At 37.3% G+C, this 22190-nt stretch overlaps 5 protein-coding genes across 9 annotated transcripts; 2 read left to right on the forward strand and 3 right to left on the reverse strand.

Moving 5' to 3' along the window:
* The first annotated feature begins 1244 nt into the window (after window positions 1-1244).
* LOC149935857 (epoxide hydrolase 4-like) lies at window positions 1245-2805 on the forward strand. Its single transcript, XM_090180901.1, has 5 exons — window positions 1245-1555; window positions 1617-1729; window positions 1805-2047; window positions 2234-2311; window positions 2397-2805. Exons 1-5 carry the CDS (start codon window positions 1302-1304, stop codon window positions 2687-2689), a joined length of 981 nt encoding a protein of 326 aa, XP_090037027.1. The 5' UTR covers window positions 1245-1301; the 3' UTR covers window positions 2690-2805.
* On the reverse strand, window positions 2765-6224 carry LOC149935858 (cyclin-dependent kinase-like 4). Its single transcript, XM_090180903.1, has 9 exons — window positions 5978-6224; window positions 5789-5910; window positions 5637-5709; window positions 5175-5265; window positions 4745-4942; window positions 4587-4669; window positions 4236-4295; window positions 4037-4171; window positions 2765-3592 (listed from the first exon to the last, which is right to left on the reverse strand). Exons 1-9 carry the CDS (start codon window positions 6143-6145, stop codon window positions 3380-3382), a joined length of 1143 nt encoding a protein of 380 aa, XP_090037029.1. The 5' UTR covers window positions 6146-6224; the 3' UTR covers window positions 2765-3379.
* A 1760-nt stretch (window positions 6225-7984) lies between these two features.
* On the reverse strand, window positions 7985-12442 carry LOC149935859 (flavin reductase (NADPH)). The gene is made up of 5 exons (XM_090154715.1): window positions 12224-12442; window positions 9481-9642; window positions 8925-9014; window positions 8724-8855; window positions 7985-8377 (listed from the first exon to the last, which is right to left on the reverse strand). Exons 1-5 carry the CDS (start codon window positions 12309-12311, stop codon window positions 8226-8228), a joined length of 624 nt encoding a protein of 207 aa, XP_090010841.1. The 5' UTR covers window positions 12312-12442; the 3' UTR covers window positions 7985-8225.
* On the reverse strand, window positions 10642-12155 carry LOC149935860 (methylglutaconyl-CoA hydratase, mitochondrial-like). The gene has a single exon (XM_090154714.1). The coding sequence runs from the start codon at window positions 12039-12041 to the stop codon at window positions 11091-11093; it is 951 nt and encodes a 316-aa protein (XP_090010840.1). The 5' UTR covers window positions 12042-12155; the 3' UTR covers window positions 10642-11090.
* Window positions 12402-21848, forward strand: hppy (MAP4K3-like protein hppy). Of its 5 annotated transcripts, XM_090154707.1 has the most exons (24): window positions 12402-12781; window positions 12852-13025; window positions 14624-14681; window positions 14852-14942; window positions 15064-15128; window positions 15294-15440; window positions 15504-15576; window positions 15647-15923; window positions 15991-16101; window positions 16161-16239; window positions 16428-16531; window positions 16602-16678; window positions 17581-17619; window positions 18678-18731; window positions 18892-18949; window positions 19187-19471; window positions 19784-19825; window positions 19890-20054; window positions 20133-20193; window positions 20265-20370; window positions 20442-20881; window positions 20938-21030; window positions 21100-21226; window positions 21285-21848. In XM_090154707.1, the coding sequence occupies exons 2-24, from the start codon at window positions 12921-12923 to the stop codon at window positions 21370-21372; spliced, it is 2745 nt and encodes a 914-aa protein (XP_090010833.1). In that variant the 5' UTR covers window positions 12402-12781; window positions 12852-12920; the 3' UTR covers window positions 21373-21848. The 5 variants fall into 5 exon arrangements, with proteins under 5 accessions (XP_090010833.1, XP_090010834.1, XP_090010832.1 ...); XM_090154708.1 differs by having other exon boundaries at window positions 12402-13025; window positions 16464-16531; XM_090154706.1 differs by having other exon boundaries at window positions 12402-13025; window positions 21285-21847.
* Window positions 21849-22190: the final 342 nt, after the last annotated feature.

The following is a 22190-nucleotide window of genomic DNA, read 5'->3' on the forward strand; positions in this document are numbered from 1 at the left end:
AATTCATTTGGGGAAATGCCTAGTTGAGAACGTAACCACTAGGAGGTGCAGATTTTTGAATACCTACTTCTTAAAAACCGGTATGTGATCGTCAAAAATTAGGCCTAGAGCTTTGCCATAGACTTATGGTATTTCGCAATAATTCTATGTTGCTAGCAGTATCTAGACGAAGTTTTTTTTTATTTATTTAAAAAAAATTGTTTTTTGTTGATTTTTGCTGTGTGACGAACGTTAAATTTTGATCGTAGCAGAACCCTGGCGGGAAAATATATACACGTTAAATTCAGGCGATTGATGGGGCCGCTAAAGCGCGGTACGCGCGATCGAAGTTGGCTGTGCTCCGGCTAACGATGTAAAAAGCGAATATGTACCCGCAATATACGTAATTCCCGTGCAAGCGATTTTATTGTATTTTTTGGGGGTCTTTTGAGTTTTCCAAGATCTGCCACCATAGGTGCTCTTCGCTATATCGTTTCCGTTTTATGTCTCTCTCTCCAATTTGAAAATTTTTCGCGACATATTTGGTCAGCAGGTCAATGCTTACGTAATTAATAACTTAGGCATTGCTCGAAGCTTAAATGCCCGGTATTTCTGGAGCCGCCCTGCACTGCAAAAATAAAACCTTATAACTTTATAAGTTCCTGCCCTCTAAAAAAATTAAATTTTCTCGGTACCACATTGGTTTCCTAAAACTGACGTCTTCCAACGCGATCGAAGCACCCGACGGTCATATTAATGTATCTAGCAACCTGTGACGTTTTTCCTTCCCCCCCTCTCTTGAGAAAGTTGATAACTGCCGATCGTCCCAACATAGCTATTCTCCATAAACAGAACCATAAATATAAATAAATATATTCTTGGTCTCGCACAATTTTTCTTACAAAAAATCAGCCGGAGCCTACGAAGGTACATGTTTCGTAACATTAGCTGTATAAGGAGATTAATACTTCTCTCTTAAAGTTAAACGCATAGAAACAATGTTGCTAATTATCTATTTTTCGAACGAGGAAAGACTCGCGAGAAAATTGCGTCGCCGAAAATTACCTCAAACATGTACATTCCTATTACCGGTTTTTCTTTATCGTATCTTTGTTCAATAAGGGGGAAATTATAGTCCAATATATACGATATATTTTGCATGTGATGAAAGGAAGCGCTTTTCATTAGTTCTCTGCTGAGTTTTCATTAAAAGCTGAAGCGTTTAGAACGCAGATATGTACATTTCACGGTCCTTCTTAATGATTCACGAACTTTTAGTTTTAATTACGGCGGTTTTCTGCGGATGGGTGGTAGTTTTACTGATGATATGGAAACTCTTCAGGTTTGGTCCGAAATATTTCCGCGCAACTACCAGGCAGCAACAACCTGCTTGCATGTTGAACAAAGGTTTGGGACGTCATTTGGTGGTATCGTTGAAAAGCATTAAACTTCACTGCGTTGAAAACAGTGATAAAGATTCAGATAAACAGCAACAGTTGTTACTATTTTTACATGGATTTCCAGAGTTTTGGTTTTCGTGGAGGAATCAGTTGGTAGAGTTCAAGAATGAATATAGGTGAAAAAATATTTGTATCCTTTAGTTTTCTTTACTCAAATTAAGATTTAATTGGCTTTAGGGTTGTCGCTGTTGATTTACGCGGGTTTGGATTTTCCGAAAAGCCGACAAAACGGGAAGCGTATAGCAGAGATCTACTAGTTGAAGATATTCGGGAACTAATCGAAGTATTAGGTAGGTTATTTGTGTCGAGAGAAAACGATTATTTTCCCAATATCGAGTTTACATTCGCTTAACGCTGGTTTCAAGGTCACAAGTCGGCCTTGGTGGTGGGACACGATTGGGGAGGAGCCATCGCTTGTTCATTGGCATCGCGTTATCCCAACCTCGTAGACCGACTGGTTCTGGTAAACACGCCGCACCCGAAGGTTTTGGAAGAGGCCTTAACTGGGTTTAATTGGTTACAATGGATGCGATCCTGGCATCTTATTTTCTTTTTGCTACCCTACCTGCCCGAGAAAGTCTTGCGAATGGACGATGTCGGTCTTATAGGTGGGTTTCAAAATAACCAACACTTTCTCAAACTTTTTAAGAGGAAGTACTTACAAAATATATTCATGTATTAATATTTTCGAAAAAAAACTTAAATATTTTTTTATCAAAATTATATCTGTCATTCGTTTAGAATGACGGTCCTATATGTTTCCATTTTTACCATAAACATTCGTTCTATAATAGATGATCTTTTTCAAACTACCGCTGAAGTTTGCAATACCCAAGAGCTGGAAGCTTACAAATACATTTATAGTCAACCAGGTGAGCCCCGGCGATCTTAGCATCGGGTAAGGTTTTAGATAATATTTTTTTAGAATCTAATCTTCCTTGGTTTCTCGAAACGCAGGAGCTTTCACTCCCCCTTTAAATTACTATCGTACAGCATTTTGGGACTACTTCAGGGACCTGCGAAGCAGGAAACGTCGCTTCGTGGATTACGTCGGTGATCAAGTACCGACTTTGATGGTCTGGGGCGTGAAGGACTACGTGTACCAAGCCGAGACAGCCAAACAATCGCGTCGCTACATTGAAAAACTAAAAATTCAATTTGTACCCAAAGTGACGCATTGGCCTCACATGGAGGCACCAGCGGTGTTCAATGCGCTCCTCAAGGACTTTCTGCGAGACACGGCGACGTGAAAGCACATATATACAGGAAAAGTATTAGTGAATACTTCAATAAGTCTTTGTGGAATATTTCCAAACTTTATTTCCTTTTTTCCGCGAAACATATCCCTCACCGTCACACGCGATAAAGAGTAATTGGAATTTCGAAATAAAAAGGCTGACTGGCCATTTTACCACTTACATCATTTACCTTTCCTCCATGCGGGTGAATACTTTGCGTAATTGTTTGACGAAAAAGTTAATGACACATAAATTTTTGTTGGGCTCTTTTTTATTTCTTTTGTTTGCCCACGCCGAGGAAAGCTATTACAATCACTAAATTAAAACGCGCTAATATCTTTGATTCTGAAAAATCCCCTTAGGAAAGATAGGATACGGTAAAAGCGCGTTTCTCCGCGTAAATCCCTGGTATTAAATATTCCGAAGATTATAAAATTTCCGTATTTCGTTAATGGAACTACAAATAAAATAGTATATACAGTTTGGTTGACAAGTCACCTCGGTATTTACCGGTACACCGACCAGAGAGGCTGACTGATCTGTGAGTAAGAGAAACAGAGTTTTGTATGGGCCGAAGAGATTGGACGGGCGGCATTAGGAGATCGCGCTGCTGATGTTCTATTTCATGAAACACGGGTTCGACGCCATGATGGTTTCTCCGGCCCTTAGTGGACGATAGTAGCTCCCCTGGGCGTCAAATTGTCAGATGTTGGGCAGCCTGTAGCCCCCACCAACTCCACCTCCCCCTCCTCCGGCCCCGTGCGGGCCCGTTGACCGAGACAGAAGCTTGGAATCGTGCGTGTTTCCTGGAACCGACAACATTGAGTTGTTGGAACCCAGAGGAGGGTGAAGCGTGTGATGATGATTAGCTAGTTGAGGCAGCAAAGTTTGTTGACTACCGTATTGAGAACTACCCTGTAATCATCATAAACGTTTGAAAGGTTACCGGTTACCACTAAAGCAAGAGTCACATCAGACCTTAAAACCCAGTTTACGTCAGTTTGATAGCCAATTTTGACCATTGAAATGTAAATAAACATGGTTTCAAACGATAGTGTGATCGTGGCTTAAGCGATTTGAGCGAAGTATTAACCCATGACAGAGCCCCTAGGCTCGAGCTTCTTTTGGCCCCTCGACATCCGCCCTCTCCCATGTGATGCATTGGTAATTTCTTTTGGGGCGCCCCTGCTTAGCACTGAGTTATTTGGAAAACCAGAAAAGTCATATAGGTAAGTGGACCCATTTACTTTCATAAAGACACGCGACGCTGTGTTTTAGGCTTTCTCTGGTAGAATTAAAGGACGGATACCGAGGGAGAAACCGACTACCAGGGTTTGAACAACTAATGGGTATAATTACCTTTGACTTTTCCCTTCTAAGTCGTATTTGAGAATCTTCGTTGTCATGTTCCGGAAGTTTCAAGTTTCCCAGGTAATGGTGGCGAAGTAACTGTTCACACGTTGCTCTCCGTTGGGGTTCTTTATCCAGACATCGCTGCCAAAACATTCGTAGTTTAATCATTATAGCCATTATTTATTGATGTTAGTATTTCTTTTACCTTCAAGAAATCTATTCCAATATCATCTATCGTCTTGGGTATTTTATTCTCCAGTGTTTCCTAAAAGAATGTACGCGCTTTCTTTAAGTTCAAATTCCACGTGTAAGATTATTTTCAATCTCAGTGGCGTAGCTAGAATGGGTGACACCCGAGGCGGATATCATAGCACGGGGTGACACCCGGGCGGATATCATCGTGTGCTACTTACTAGTCTCTAGTTTGCGTTTTTCTTTTTTTCACGATCGGGTGTCGCCCCCAAATTACGTCCAAATGGGTGGCACCCTGGGCGGGCCGCCCCCGCCGCCTCCTCCCCTAGCTATGCCACTGTCAATCTTTCGTAGAAATTCGTACCATTATATCCGGTTCAGGAATTGAAACCCCGGCAAAAAAATCGTTTGATTTGAATATGTGCATGTGCCTCGGTATTAGGTCTCCTGTTATACGGTAGATGGACCGTTGATAAAAAATGAACCAAAACATTCCATTTTTCGTCCGTATTTATAACTAACCTATCGTTCGACGTATAAGGTACAGCTGATCTACGTCGGACTTTCCAGGCCATAGCGCCTCTCCTCTCATAAGTTCGGCAGTTACGCAACCAATAGCCCAAACATCGACTGCTGGTCCGTACTGGGTGTCACCGACTAGGAGCTCCGGTGCACGGTACCAGCGAGTGGCCACGTAGTCAGTGTAGTTCTCACCAGGACCTATTAGTAAGAGTCAAATCACGAGTCTCAGTGCGGTCTTTACTCTTCCCCGAAACGCAATAAACTATAAGTTTTGCGCGCCCCCTCTCTAATTTTATGATTCGGATACCATTCTTGAAACCTAAATGAAATTTTACGTTTGAAACCCATCGATCCTGCAACCAGGAGGGCATGTGTAAAGACGGTACTGTCTTCGACGGCCCGACGGGAATATTTAATTTCCACAACTTACTAATAGTCCGGGCGAACCCGAAGTCGCACAGTTTAACTACTCCTTCTTTGGTCAGAAGAATGTTTTCGGGTTTTACATCTCTGTGTATACACTGGAATTATGAAATAAATTAGCTCTACATCGACGTTGAAGTTTGTAAAAATATTTTAAATGGCTTAATTTAAGAATTGTGGTATTTATTGATAGGAAGTACACATGGAATCTAATTGGTTCTAGTTAAAACTTTATTAATAACTTCGTCGTGAAATATCGTTTCTACCTCGGAAAATCTTTGGATCTGAGAAACAGGAATTTGTTTTGTATAAATTTTAGAGTTACTGCTTTTCAGATCCAAAGAGCTTCCTAGATCGAAAGTTTATCTCGCTAAGCCAAACTTCCTTGTGTATTACCTATCAATAAATACACTGTTCTTCAATTAGTCCCACTATTAAGAAACTATGCATAACGATTCGAACGTCTTACGTTGTGTTGATGACAGAAACTAACGGCTTGTAAAGTCTGGTAGACTATCCTTTTGGACATTTGTTCAGGAACTCTTGAAATTGGTAGGGTAAAGACTATTAGGTGAAACGTATAACTACTTTGAATAAGCCAATGGTCATATTAGACTTTACCCTTTTGGGTGCTTTTCTAGTATATCTAAAACCGTGTGGTCGCAATACTCGAAAACCAGATGCAGCTTGCGCTTACGACGGAATACTTCCAACAAGTTCACTAAATTAGGATGTTTCAGTTGCTGTTGGAATAGTGACGAAATGGGATTAAGTGAGAAAAATGGTTTTCCAATAGTATCGCCATCTTGCCTTGAGCATTCTGATTTCCCTGAGGGCGATCTTCTTGATGAGCGGATCGTCTTCCGTCTCCACGTATTTCTTGACGGCGACGAGCTGGTTGGTTTCTCTGTGACGACATTTGAAGACGACTCCGTACGAACCTTCCCCGATTTTTGATATTTTCTCGTACTTTTCCATAGCTAAAACGCCATTGATTTGATTGCTATACGAACGCGATTTTCTGCAACCACGAAACAAATAATCACTGATTGATTGCAATGGTAGAACAAAACATTCGAAAACTTCACATTTCTTTAATTTATCGTTTATAAATAGTTCCAAGTTTTCACCCTGATCGTAAATTTACGACGTAAGTACCCAAAAATCAGAATGACTTTGAACGCCTTCTCTAGTCCTCCCCCCGGTAGAGAAATATCTGTGTACAAACTACGTAACCATGGGAACGAACCGGGCGCGACGGAAAGATCAATCTAACTGTACAGCGTAAAAAAAACGGGGTAAAGCTAGTACAACAACATCAACGCGGAATCAATTACCGCTCACGCTCACTCAAATCCGGATTTCCCGGTTCTCTTCTGAAATTAGAGCGAAACGGCCACAACTTATTTCTTCTTTTACAAAAGCGTAGGCGTTCCGTTATACGGGGCTAGCAAAAATTGTACACCGGAGAAGTTTCCGCGCAATAGGGTTTCGCATATCGATTTTGTAGTAGTAAATCTGTCTTTTAAGAAAATTACAGTATACCGCGACGGGAGGCCCTTCAGAGGCCAGTGATCTTTTTCTTAGTTTTATCTATCGTGTCTTTACATTCTAAGAAAATACCCTTTCGAGAATTAATAGCCGTTTAACGACGCATGCGCCAAATCTAAATAAGGGCTTTTACATTTAGTAGCGTACCATTGAGCAATAGCTTTTCGTCTTACCTGGCTGCCAGTAGTGATTTTGCGTTTTCCAAAAGAACCTTTTTCCGACCAACAATCAACATATCCCCCATTGGTTCCAATGCCATTCGCGAGACATTTCCTCCACACTTTTATTTACTACTTTCGCGCCTTAACTAGTCGAAGGAATTAAATTCCCAATCAAATTTTATAGCTATATAGCGCGAATAAACTTATTTGTCGCTGATTTAGGAGAGTGGGCTTTCGGTAAATTCCGAGCTCCTGCATTACACGAGCCAACCAGACAACTAAACCTGATCAATACTTAATGTTTCGGGCATCGTTCCCATTTGCGAGGAGGGGGCAACGCTTGCATATCATTAAGCGTAAATGAACCTAGGAAAGTAAATCCGCGTAGTTGCGAAAGAAACATCGCTAGTTGCGTTTTGACACGCAATTCACTTCTACATTTGACATTTAACGGATGAATTCTACGGGTTTTGACTCCGAAATTTTGACCTAAGATTGGTCTATTTCCGCCTGTAGAAGTGTTCCAACCGCAGCACGTCGGTTTTCAGGGTTTTAGCGTGTAGCTCCCCCGTAGCCGGCCAGAGACCATTCTAGCAAAGACTAAGCCCAGAGAAAATTATGCATTCGCGAGCTCTTCTGACTGAAATTGCCGAGGGTCGTAGCCCTTATTTTTTGCGCTGGGCCCCGGGGATCCCCCCCCCCCTGCACCCCAACTTTCATCACTTTATTATTTTTGGTATAATCATAAGACTATCAACGCCGCCCTAAGTTTGAAACGAATGGGATTTTAACGTTAGGCTAATGACTGGCCAAACTGTCTACATTAATCCACCTGGTGGTTAAACCGAAACTTATGCATAAATCCCCCAATGCATGCTACCGGAAATTGCTTCGTTGGTGGCAAGAGGTAGTATAGGTACGTGTTAAAGGGGATTGGGGGCATTTGCTCTTTTTCTCCGCCAGTTAGCGTAGATCCTAATTTTGATATCTCCCACGCCTGTCTAGTGTCTACTGCTGAAAACATGCGCCCTTATGCTCAATTCAAACTTAGAGGGAGACGTGATAGTCTTATGGTATAATATAACGAATACAAAACATTGCGTATAATAATTTTACATTTATTTCGCTAAGAAAAACAGTAATAAATGTGGTTGCTTTGGAAGAATATATGTCGTAAGTACCCAGTGCCGGAAAATAATGAAAATCGTAAGAAATGAAACAGAAAAATAACAAAAATAACGTGTGCCATTATAAAAAGAAAAATTATGTCGAATTTAAGTAAATGAGAGTAACACTAGAAGAATAACTGTGATAAGGCACTTTTGCTTTAGGATATGGAGAAGTAATTAGGTTGGTGGGTAGCCAATACCGACGGTGTGTCCAATATGCTCTTCAGCCGTCAGACACTTGACCAGAATCTCAGCCAAATCGTATTTGGATATTTCGCGATTAACAGCGGCATCGTTGACCATCTTATAATCTCCACGAGCTGGCTTATCTGAAAAGATAGCGCGTGATGGACGCTTAAGAGTTTGGGCTTTGGTAGTCGAGGGGTCGGACATTCGTCAAAACCCCGTAGACTTTGATATCAACTTCAAAATCAGCTTTAAATCAATCGTAAAATCTCAAAATCAGCTTTAAATCAACACGAAATTCATACTTAAAAATCTAAAAATCAGTTTCAGATTTCGGAAATCCCCTTAAAGGGAGTATGAAATTCCGTCAACCAATTTCAAATTTCTGCCTTCAGACACAAATTTAAGTGATTGGCACTAATCCCTTTCGCAAAATTCTCCAGAGTCCGACCCCTCATTTGCGGGTAGGCGTTCTTTATATACACTTACCGGATATATGAGGTGGGAAGACGGCGACCCACTGCCGATCGCTGCTTTTCAATACTTGAACCATACGTTCGTGATCTTCCGTTAGCGGGATAAATTGCACTGGTACTTTAGCTCGTTCCCAAAATAGAAACGCTGAAAACGTTGAGTAGAAATTATCTCATGAGATGGTTTTAAAGGCTGCTAATTTAACTTGTTTATTACATGAGACGCAGACAGAAATCCTTTGAACCCCGTGAGCCTGCATGGCTTCTATTATATTGCGAGTGCCCTCCGACATCATTGTAGTTGCGCCTTAATAATTTACACAAGTGTAAGTTAATAGATGTCTCGTTCTTTAAGATATAGCGAGGACCGTTTACAAATTTGGTAACGTGGAAAGTGGGTTTGTGTTATCAGAAATATATTATATACTTAAGAGAGAAGTATCTATCCTCCTATACTGCAAATATGAATCGATTTAAACACGCACCTATGAAGGCAGCCACCAATTTTTCAAAATATGATTCGGCAGCCAAAATTGTGGGGGGCGAAATACACCATGTTACTAAAACTATTACATCCAGAGATCATATTTAAAAAAAAAAATAATTATTTTAAGAAAAAACCGAATTTTTCTACATTTTAGTATAAACAACGTCAATTTGATAATATTGATGTATTTGTTACTTAATTTAGGGATTGAGGGTCGTTTCATTTGTTACGAGAGTGTGTATATTTTTTGCGTTACGTAGTTTGTGAACGGTAAAAATATAAGTACTTAAGTCGTTTCTGGTCCCCAAAGCTACGATGACTCCGTCTTTACCGCCGACAGCTTTAGCCACGTCATCTTTGTTGAGGACATCCCCTTGTATAACGGCGGTTGGCTTCATCTCTTTCGGTAGTTTCTTGGGATCCCTGACGAAAGCCGTTACATCGTATCCTATTACGTATCAAATTTATTTATCAAAGTTTTTTCCAAAAATATGAACCTACACTGCGAGTTTGCGCAATTAATTTCATCGGAAACGTAAAGGAATATTCCCTATACAAAGCAAAAATTTTTCAGAATGCTAACTGATCTCTTCCGACCAAAAAGGCCGAAGGGGTAGACATAACATGGAATTTTATTATATTTTCAAAAAGAGCGCTTCTAATTCTAATTTTCTATTGTGGAAGGGGAAATAGTGGTTTTTCTAATTTCAGGAAAAATTATTAACAATCACAATTTATAATTGGCTTTATAAGTATCTAGACTCTAGTTGACTTGTTACTGTTAGCTAGGAACAACAAACACAGCACTCCACACAAGGAGAACGCAACCCATCATGGATTTTCTTGTGTACGTTTTTCACGAGGGGTAAGACAGTCTCAGAGAATCTGTACACCGAGTTCGTGCATTTAGCACTGTTAAAAGTACATATTTTCAAGAGTTTGCGAGTTCCATTTAGCACTGCCAAAGGTACGGCAGTGTACACCGAGTTCGCAGAGTGTCTTACCCCTCGGTTTTTCATTGGCTAGACGCTTTAGCGCCTGCTGCCGTCGGAAGGGGAAAATTCGGAAATTGTCTTCCCCCTCCACCCGTAAAACGTTCAGTGTAAAGGCTCGTGACGCTCGTTCAATGAAATTCGTACACAACCCTTCGTTATACTCTTTACAGACGAGGCTTATAAACCCGGGTTTAGATCCCGTTTTTGAAACCAGAGCTTATTTAGCTATACTGAAATGTGCTATAAAAATTTAACTTTGGTTTACTGAACCCAGTTTTATTAGCCTCGTCTGAATAGGGTATTAGCGTGTTTAAAGGCTAGCTGCATTCTCCTTGTGTTTGTTGCTCCTAGCTGTTAGTGGTGGTGCCTTGGGTGTTAGCTTAGCTGATTATTATTATTTCCCGTATCTTTTACGGTGTGACGAAAGTTTTATAAAAATTAGTGCAAAAATGCATTTTTGTATAACACTTTTATTACGTAAAAAAATATATTTTCGAACATTCGTGCGGCGGTAAAAATCAAATCTGGCGTAATGCCGCGTGTAGAAATGTTCCACCCGTCACACACCGGGTGTTCTGGGTGAAGTCAGCTACCAGGGAACGGACTCTAATCTACCGATTGGACCATTTAATTTCGCAATTTTCTTTGACAAAAATTATTAAAATTAAAAATACATCGTAATGGTGTAAGCGAGGGGTCGGACATTTGCCTCTTTAGATTTTGGATATTTTATTGTGAATTTGTCTGTGGGAGCAAAATTCTTGGATTTTGGATTTGTTGATTTTTTTTTAAATTTTGTACGGGATTTGGCCAAATGACTGACCCCTCGGTCGTAAGTTACATAAAGAGCAATGGAAAATAAAATTTTGTTCTTTAAGAAACAATTAATTTTTAATCAAATTTACTCCCCAGTAAACTGTGGCGGTCTTTTTTCAATGAAAGCCATGATTCCTTCAATTCTGTCTTTAGTAGGTATCACTCCATCGTAATAAGCTTGCTCAAATGCTAATCCAGATGCTAGATCCACTTCTATGCCCCTGTTAATGGCCTTTTTAGCCATTCTCAGAGCAACTGGCCCATTTTGAGCTATTTCTCGAGCTATTGCTAAGCTTTTTAAGAAAGCTGCATCGCCTTTCTCATTTTGTGGCACAACGTGATTTACTAAATTGATATTGTGAGCTTGCTCTCCGTCAATTACTTTTGCTGAAAATATAAGTTCTTTCGCTATGGATGGACCCACAACTCTGGCGAGCCTTTGCGTTCCTCCTCCTCCTGGTATTATACCCAATTTTGTCTCCACTAAGCCCATTTTGGCACTAGAGGAAGCCACCCTGATATCGCATGCTAAAGACAACTCTAATCCACCCCCAAGAGCAGCTCCATCCAGAGCAGCAATGGTAGGAGCTGGAAACTCTTGAAACTCTGAAATTAAAGCCCTTCCTCGGGCTACTGCTGGACCAACTTCATGTTCTTTCATTTTAGCCCTTTCTTTTAAATCTGCACCGGCGCAAAATATACCGGGTACCAAACTTCTCACAATTATTACTCTAATGTCTTTCTCAAATTTTAGTTTTGAAAAGTTTTCTTCTATCAGAGTTACAATATTTCTTCCTAGGGCGTTTTTGGTTTTGGGTCTGTTCAAGCCAATTACAACTATGCCCTTTTCTTCTCCATTTAAAAATTCGACCTTCAATTCTTCGTTACTTAACTTCATTTCAATGGGTGGTGTAGCCAAGGATCTGGTTTGAACTCTAAAACGTGATAATACACAATTTGGACTATACGCGTATTTTTTAATTATTACACTATTCGCGAGTTTTACGAAAACGGGTAACTGTTTCATGAAAACCATTTTTTTACTACTATGGTATTGAATTAAGGTTGCGGACTGTCGGGACTAATAAAGAAAATAATAAGAATCGGGAAAGAATTATGAACATGACGAATATGCTGCCGTCTATGTAGTAACTTGAAAATTATTTTACGAAAAGTGCCATCTATCACGATTACAAAAATAAAAAATCATGGAAATACCCTTTTTAATGGCTTCCGAAACTGTTGCTAAGCCAGTATTCCCTGTAGCACCAAAGATTACGACTTTATTAATTACGGGGATTGACATTTTACTATTATTAATCAATTATAAAATTATAACTAATAAAGCTTAATAGAACGAATACGGTTTTTAAATAGAAATTAATTCAACCGTAAAGTCTGGCCGGAAAGAGACACCCCGTCTGAAAATCTCGTGACCCCTTATTTTGCCCCAAAATGCCCCTCTTTTACTGCGCATGGCAGGAAATTTATGCCAACAGCTGCAAAGCAGAGAAGTCTTTTCACAAACGGACACGGACATTACAACTCGGATTACTTTTTTAGGTTCCACGAAAATATTTTTTTTAATAGAGAAATCACACAAATAGTGTGTTAAATTTTCAGTTAATAAGTGTTGGATCATATCAACCAAGTTTTTCCGCAATATTTGAAAGAAGTAGTGTTCGTTTGAAGTTTTGACATTTACTACAGAAAGACAGAGGCTTAAAATGTTTTGAGGAATTTTGTTGCCCAAGGCTGAAGAAATGTGAAACGGCAGTTAGTAATTCGTATATATACTTAATTAGAGACTAGATTTTCTAAAACTATTTAGTGCTTGCCAAATCAGGTGCTATAATTATATTAAAATGAAACCAAACTTGAGTGTTTAGCAACCAAAAAAGAAAAATATACTAGCATGGCTTCAGCTAATGCATTGGATAGCATTTCAAGGCGAAACCCTCAAGATGATTATGAACTTATACAGAGGGTTGGCAGTGGAACCTATGGTGATGTGTATAAGGTAATTAGTCTTTTGTTCATATTTGTTTGCCATTTATAAAATAATTATAATTGTTTAGTGTCATTAGTATGTCTCAGTCTAAATGTGTAATATGTAACTGCGTTTATTCAATATATACCACAAATTTCCTGATCAGTGCCACCTGCACTACAGAGGTGCCTTAGTTATTCCTCCTTACAAGATGTTCCAAATTCTCAGAAACCCCTGATAATGCTACTAGTAATAACATAGCTTAGATTGTGAGATTTATATTTGAACTGACATTGTGTCACCCAGTATTATTGGCAAACAAATCATGTTTTTTGTTTAGTTCCTATAAGAGTTTCCTTAAAAAATTTGTGTTTGTTGTTTTCTGATAGCATGAGCGTCCTTTTATATTTCCTGGGTGTTCAGAATCCTATGAGTAAACTTCTATGACATCATGAAACTTGTCAAAAAGAAACATTCTTATTTGAATTTACCTACTAATATTTTATTATAGAAATTAATGTAGTGTCTAACTCCTTTTGTGCCACTGAAACGGAAATGTGTTGCTAGATGTGTATAGCCCAGTTCAAAATTATCTCATACGTAATAATTTAGTTTAAATAATAGTAGGCTGCACACACACAAAATGAATCAAGGGATTTTTTGCTTAAAAGCTGCTGGTTTAATATCACCAGATTCTTATTTTAAAGAAGTATGTTAATATCCTACCAGTAGTTTTGGAATTCATGAATGAGTAGTAAAACAAGAAATTCTTTTTTTTTTGTGTGTATTTCTCCAAGTTTATGTTAGTTAAGAAAAGTTGGTCTTTTGCTGCTCCATTGCCTCTAGTATATGTTTTAGGCAATTATTATCATGCAGGTGTTTTGTACAACGGTTTTTTTCCATCTGCTTAAGATCTCTTTTTTATTCTTCCTTTGAAAATTCTGGTTTTTTAATATCCCCTTTCCTATCCCTCTTAGTGTATAATACAAGTATGAACAATTTTAAATGGATAATAATGCTTATGTGCATAATGTATCGCGTATCTTTTTAACAATCTCAGTAGACTTATAGGATAATACTTTCAATAAATCTATCCAAGTTTAATGTTCATACAGGGTATTAGTAATTGAACTTAAACAGTTCATTTTGAAGGGATTAATACACTTCAGTTGTTTTTTTCAACTACCCTCTTGGTAATTTAAAAGATTGAAAATTATCCCACACAAAAATAAAACCGTATATCCTGCTTTTAAGTTAGCTTAAAGATTTTAGAGCATCAATTTAAAGTTCACTTTTTTGTTGATAACTTGAGTCCAATGCTAAAATGTCTGAATTTGTCACGCTTTAATGAATGCTGCATTGAAAAAGATAAAAGACGTATCTATAAAATTCCCTTTGTAGGTGCTTGTGGCTGGTGTATATAATTTTTTATGATGTTTTGGTGTTGTTAAAAGGAATTAGGTCATATTCTTAAAGACCTACAGTATTAATTTAAAAAGGGAAAATTTATCATTTGTCCTTTTTAATGTACTTTTAATTTAATTTTCCCCAAAAATTAAAATATTCTGTCGAGAACTTTTATAGAAGGCTGAGTACAAAGTTAACACTTTTTATCTTCACATTTGCAGGCAAGACGGTTGTCTACTGGAGAGCTTTCAGCTGTCAAAATCATCAAATTAGAACCAGGTAGCTCCATTCATGTCAATATGTCTGTGACTAATGGGAATAAGCTCTTATTTCAATAGATATGCTTTTACATTGAATTCCTAATTATTTTGCTGTTTAAATAACTTTATAATATCACATCTTTTTTTTTTCATTACTATGTAATTAATACGCTTATTTAAAATTGAAAGGAGATGATTTTGCCATAATTCAGCAAGAAATACTGATGATGAAAGACTGTAGACACCCTAATATTGTGGCCTACTTTGGAAGTTATTTGAGGTTGGTTTATTCTTTTTATCCCTAATCTTTCAAAGAAATTGGTGGGTGTAGAAAGCGAAAGCTACCGTGGGTTCATAGTCAAATATGAATGTCAATGACATTGAACTTGTTTCTAATGTAGGCGTGAGAAATTGTGGATTTGTATGGAATATTGTGGAGGAGGCTCTTTGCAAGACATTTATCACAGTACGTTCAAAAATCAGTTCCTTAATAAATTGAGATTAAAATAAAAAAACCTGATAGCTCAATAAAATGCAGATGTGGAGTAAAATGGAATTCTGTGCTTTGTTATGAGCTGTGAGGTGATCCGTAACATCAAAACTTATTGATTGCGATTGTTATTTTCAATAGTTACTGGACCTCTGACAGAACCTCAAATAGCTTACGTTTGTCGCGAGACATTAAAAGGCCTCAACTACTTGCATAGTATGGGTAAAATGCATAGGGATGTCAAAGGGGCCAACATTTTGCTCATGGAGGATGGTGGCATTAAATTAGGTATGCCCAATATCCAAAATATTGAATGAAGTAACTCCAATGTTAAAATTTTTTAACATTTAGCGGACTTTGGAGTATCTGCTCAAATAACTGCTACAATAAATAAAAGGAAGTCTTTCATTGGGACCCCATATTGGTGAGATAAGCAACTACTTTAAAAGAAAGAAGTTCTTTACTACATCTACTTTTCTTTCGCTGGAAAACAGGATGGCCCCCGAAGTTGCTGCTGTGGAACGCAAAGGTGGTTACAATCAACAGTGTGATATATGGGCTGTTGGGGTGACTGCCATTGAATTAGCTGAACTTCAACCACCCATGTTTGATTTGCACCCCATGAGGGCTCTGTTTATCATGTCCAAGTCAGGTTTCAAACCACCGACCCTTAAGGATAAGAGTAAATGGACTCCAAACTTCCATCACTTTGTAAAAGTTTCTCTAACCAAAAATCCCAAGAAAAGGCCTTCAGCTGAAAGACTCCTCTTGGTAAATAATTCTTTAATGTTACCAAAATTTACATTATAAACCTAATCTATACTCTTTATCTGTTAAGCATCCCTTCCTACAAGGTGAGCATATCAATAAGAGGCTGGCCAAAGAAATGCTAGACAAAGTTAGCAACCCTCATCATAATTATTTGGATCTTGAGCCTGATGAAGAAGGGGTAAGTCCAAGTTGGTGTTTTTTTAATATACTTTCTTTACAACTTCATCTGCAATATAGGTTCTACCAAATGTTCCACAACGAATTGCTTCAAAACGTTCAGCTAGATGTAAACAACGGACAAGATCCGAAATTAACAGTAATTTATTAATAGATAGCACTTGTGAAAGCGATTTTTGACCTTTGTTTTGGCTAGATTGTGTATTGTAAATTTACAACAATCCCACTAGTCAAAGCAGCGAGCAGATTGAGGCTTTAAAAACAACCCTTTATTGTGTTTGTATATTGTGACTAAATGCTTCTTTTCATACTGTTCGTTTGTTTCAGTGGAAAGTGTAAATTTTGAACCTCCCCTATTAACAGCTTTGTCCACAGCTACTGACCAAGTATCAGATCGTTGTGACGTTACTCAGGCCTGGGGAATATCTGAGGTGATACTTAATTGTCACATTATTTCACTCTAGAGCTTTTTTTAGTGATGCTTTGCTTTGTCAAATTAAGGATACTGTGACGGATAATGGTTATGATTTGGTAACTGCCTGGATGGAGCAAGACAATGACACTGATATTATATACAAGTGAGCCGTACTTTCTTTTCCATTTTTGGTGTGAATGATGCCTAAAAGGTTTTGTTAAGATGGTTTCCTGGGTTTCCTTTTTTTTTTAATTTTCTTTTTTATGTGAATTCTTTCCAACGCTGCTTTCTTATATTATTTTAATATTCATTAGGCGGAATAGAAGGTAAGATAATTGGATTGTTTAGCTTGTTAGAATTTAGGTGCGTTTTTTTAGTTTCCCTGAGTAGACTGCTTGTTAATCGTACCTGTTCATGATTTGAAAGGATGGCAGTCACTGGAACAAAAAAAAGTTGACGCTTGAATTAAACTAAAAGTTTTAGTTTAATTTATTTCCTTATAAATAACAGATAATTTGATTTTTCTTTGCTGCCGTGGTTGCCGTATTCTGTGATAGAGAATAAAAATTCAAAATTTTCACAGTATATAGATAAAAGGTTTCCGATAAAAAAATTGAATTTTTATTCTTGAAAGATTGAATGATGCACGAGTGTTTGTTGTTTTTACAACATATTAGCCATTAAACTATAACTTGAGAGTTTTTAACTAACATTTACGAGTTTGGACTGGGCTGTTTCCCATATCGTAAGACACAAATTTAGTTCTAGGTTTTAATTAATCATTGCATTATTTTTGTTTAACGACGTAGAATTGGGAGTACAACCAGGGATTATTTTTTGCTTCTACCCACTAGTTTTACACTTACTAGCCTCTGCTGTGATTATTTCAATAAATCACCCCGCTATAATGATATATGAGATGCACTAACTCGTAACCCAAAATTAGAAAGGGGGAAGTATTACCAAAGTCCTTTTTCTGCGGGGATAACTTAGCTGTGATGGCGTAGTTAAGAGTTCTGATGAAACGAGCGATGAAATTGAAGCGAAATTTTCTGATGCCCTCAGGAGTTTACTGGAGGTGGTTGATCAAGAACTCAGACAAAGGTAATCAATTACAAGAGAGAAAAAATATCTTAATAGTGATTTCCCTCGCTACCGTGACTGTGACTTCCAGTGAACTGCCAATGCTGCCGAATTTGACCAAACTACATAGGGCAATGAGTCTAGTAAACTTTGTCGCTTTTTGAAGAGAAGGAAATTAATTTCCGAAGGAATTAATGAATTTAATCCTTTATTAATTTCGCTTTTATTGCTAAAATAATTTTGTATAGAATGGGGTGGTTGGTTCTTTATTTCAGTCTTTGGTGTGGTTTCTTTCGCTTTCTTATTGGTTTTATTTGATTATCACATTGATGAGGCCAATTCCGCTGCATGCTGTGGTCAGACCAGGATAAAAGCTGTTGGATTTTATTTTGACCTGAGAATTTTGAATAAATAAAATGGCAAGCAGGATGGATGTAATGCGGGAATTTTAGTAGTCAAAAATCATAACTATTGATTTATTAAGGGGATTTAAGACAGTGTTCCGAAGTAGTGTTTAACAGGTGGTAAATTATGGTAATTAACTTAACATTAATTTATTTTCAAAAATCAAAGTGACGTGACAGACTGTTTTTGTGGAAAAAAAAGTAGTTTTAGAAGTTTAAGTTGAGAGTTTTCGGTTTTTTGAACTTTTTCGATTGCTTTGGAAAAATTCTCTCAACTTCACAAATAATTACTGTTTCCCAATGTCTACCCCTATTTACCAATGGTATGCACAATATTAATGAAAATTGTATTTTTGGAACACTGCTCTGAGAATAAGTCGTAATCTCTTGTTACTGCTGGATAAAGTTTTTAATTTTGTTCTGATTATTAAATTACCAATATCAACATTTTTGAGCATGTATTTGTGTGCAAGCTCTTTAGATATGCAAAAACATTTGTCATGTGTTTTTGAATTCCCATTTCCAAACTGTTTTATACATGTTTTGTGTAATTTATAGCTGTAGTGTATTTAAGTTTTTTGTCTGAATTTTTTATTCCTTTTCAATCCTTGTTCATTTTTTCTCATTATGTGATTCCTTTCCTTCCTCTTCTGTGCTTTGTATTTTGGTTGTTAGGGGCCATCCTAGAAGTTTGGCAGAATTTGAGGAGGATATTCAATTTAGCCAACAGTAAGTTTCCTCGCTTACTTTTTATTGCAACCATCTTCAATTTTGCTAGTAGAAATATATATATATATGTTATTATTTTTTTTTTACGCCTAATCTTCTAAAGTTATGTATGTGTAAGAAAATAATATTTGACAAATTTTAACTTTTTTGCGCTTACAAGAGCCACTTTGCCTGTAGAGAGCCCTGACCCTAGTAGCAGTGCCATTACCTCGGAAAAGGTAATTTAATTTTGTTTGGGTAGAAACTTAACCTCCTAATGTACGGGGACAGATCAAACAATGAGCCTTTTTTTGATCTGTTTGGATTAAGAGGAAGATTAAAATTCTAAATGTGATTTCCCAATTTGTTGAAACTGAAAATTAAAATTTCAAATTTTTTTAAATTGGAAACAGTTAAACCTCGTCACATTTTGTTTGTTACTTTATTTATTATATGGATAAAATTTTTAATTAAAGAATCATTTGGAATTGTTATCAAATGGCCAACTCCCACGAGGAAGACCATCATCAAATGTATCCTCTAGACACGCTGGCGGCAGAGGGCACAACCGTAACCGGCATTCAGGCTCCGATCTAGAGTATTATGATGCAGACACAGGAGATGATTCTAACTCTCATCATGATGTACCAACACCTCCTCCTCCTCCAATCACTTCTACTTTTATGGATGAAGTTGAAGATTTAAATGCTCCACCCGAAGCTCCTCCTAGGCAGAAGGAGCGCAAAAAGCATACCCCACCCGTAAGTTACATTCTCACTGTTCACAGGCACGGCTCCAGACAAAAATTTTGTGAGGGGCCATCGTTTTGGATTTCTAATAATATTAATTTACTTTTATTTAGTAAAAATATATATTCTTAATATAAGTTATCTCAGCAGCATCTCTACTTGCAGCTGCAGTGTCTCTAGCATGTAGGTAACCGTGACGAAATGTTTAAGCTGTAATGATTTAATTAATAAATTAAAAATGCTTGGTAAATGTCAACAATCTGGAGCCATGCCGGATTATTCATTAATTTATTGGCTATTAATTTGTATTTTGAAAATTTTCAGCGTCCTGTTAGTAACGGCCTCCCTCCAACTCCTAAAGTCCACGTAAATAAATATTATTCAGAGTTTTTTCTTGTATTTGTAACATGCATATTTTCCGTTTAAATAGATGGGTGCTTGTTTTTCCAAAGTTTTTAATGGCTGCCCATTAAGAATTCACTGCACTGCCAGTTGGATTCATCCAGATACGAGAGATCAACACATACTTTTTGGATGCGAGGAAGGCATCTATACTCTTAACCTCAATGAGTTGCACGATGCCTGCGTAGATCAGGTACTTAAAAAACCGTATTTTTAAGTAACTTTTGGTTTAGTATTATTAAGAAATTTTCAATTTTTGCTTTGTTTTTAGCTCTATCCTAGAAGAACAACTTGGATGTTTGTCATTAAGGATGTACTCATGACATTAACAGGTTTACATCTTGAAACTTTTCACTGGATCTCTTGAAGTGTATTTCTATTGCTAAAAATCCGTTATCCCTAGGCAAAACTCTTCAACTGCACAGACACGACCTCCTAGCTTTGCATAGTAGGCAAACTCATAGATTCTCATTACCTATGAACAAAATTCCAGAAAGATTTGTTCCAAGGTATGCCTTTATTTTGTTAATTCTGGCAGTGAAAGTTATAATGGTACAAAATTTTATTTAACTATTTGTAGGAAGTATTCTACAACTACAAAAGTTCCAGATACCAAGGGCTGTCTGCGGTGTTGTGTCAGTCGTAATCCATATAATGGCTACAAGTACTTGTGTGGTGCTATGCCTGGAGGGCTGTTTTTAATGCAGTGGTACAATCCGTTAAACAAATTCATGTTGTTAAAAACCTTCGATTGCATGATGCTACCTCCAAAATTGAAAGTTTTTGAAATGATCATTACTCCCGATTTGGAATATCCCATGATTTGTGTCGGTGTGCGACGGGGATATGAAAGAGGCCGAGATCTTAGGTTGGATTTGATAAATCTGAACACTTCGGCTTGTTGGTTCCACGAAGATGATAGGGAAGAAGGGACAGAAACTGTGATTCCACGATATGACCAGTTAAACGTAGTCAGTGTTACTCAACTTGAGAAGGACAGCATTCTTGTCTGCTACGATAGTAAATATAGCATTTTATTAGCTTTTTAAAGATGTACAATGATTTATTATCCTTAGATTTAGTAAAAGTGGTAAATTTGCAAGGAAAATTAAAATCAAGTAGAAGGCAACCTGCTGAACTTCATTTTGATTTCCCAGTGGAATCCATTGGTTGGTTTTTATTTCCTTGTTTAGATAAAACTGAAGAATTGTTCCGTGTTAATTTTGTTTTGTTTTTAGTCTGTTTGACAGATTGTGTTTTAGCTTTTCACAAACATGGGATGCAAGGTCGCAGCTTCAAAAACAATGAGGTTGTTCAAGAAATAAGTGACACCACTCGAGTTTTTCGACTTCTTGGTTTTGATAGGTAAGAAGCTTTTTCTTTAATAATAGGGCTTTTTAAACATTTTCCATTTTTTTTCCAGGGTTGTAACTTTAGAGAGTCGCCCTGTAGATGATGTTACAAGCCCTTCAAATTTGTACATTTTAGCTGGGCATGAAAACAGTTACTGAAACAAAAAAATCACTTTAAATTAATTCCTACATTTCATCCCCTCCCTCCTTCCTTCTATACCTGGTTCTGTTTTTTACAGTATCAGCTAGAGAATACCGCTATAAAAAACTGTATAGAAACCAAAAAAAAACATGTCCTCATTTAGCCACTGTTATTTAAGAGAAGAAGCTACCAATGACTATGATAGTCAATTTTAATTTAAATAATAGTGGAATTTTTATACTGAAAATCAGCGCTTGGTTTATTTAAGGTTATTTTATTTATAGTCTTCATCTGTACAATCTACCAAGAACGCTAACACACTTTTAATATTTATTGGTAGCTTGTTTTATTTAAATAGATTGCTCTGGCTAGTGAGATTGGTTTTTTCATAAACAATGAATTTGTACATAGTTTGTTATTAGTGCTCAAAATTATTTCCAAAAGAAAATCTGCATTGTATTTTTATTTATCCTGCCAATCCTATTATAATAAAATTATGCTTTTTGCGGATTTTTTTAAATTAAAAACTTGTATATTTCTATGTGGGGGTGTTTTCATCATTCCATTGGCCTCTACAACACCGCACTATTATTACTGTGACGTAAATGGAAATCTGTTTTCGTTTCCCCCAAAGACTATATAAGCTATGGTTTCCCCTTTTCTGCTCTGGAGTGTTCTGAGATCGCCTTGATCAATATTTTCATATTTACATTCGCCTGCTCGGGTCTGCCCGATACTCATAACATGATTTCGACAGACTGATCCGTCAAATCAGGGCGCAGTTCATTTTCACGAGTTTTATCATAGTATTAGGGATATATACTGCCTATGGTTT

Source organism: Leiobunum rupestre, chromosome 7 (assembly GCF_980474605.1).
Source record: "Leiobunum rupestre chromosome 7, qqLeiRupe1.1.hap1, whole genome shotgun sequence".
Classification (NCBI taxonomy): domain Eukaryota; kingdom Metazoa; phylum Arthropoda; class Arachnida; order Opiliones; family Sclerosomatidae; genus Leiobunum; species Leiobunum rupestre.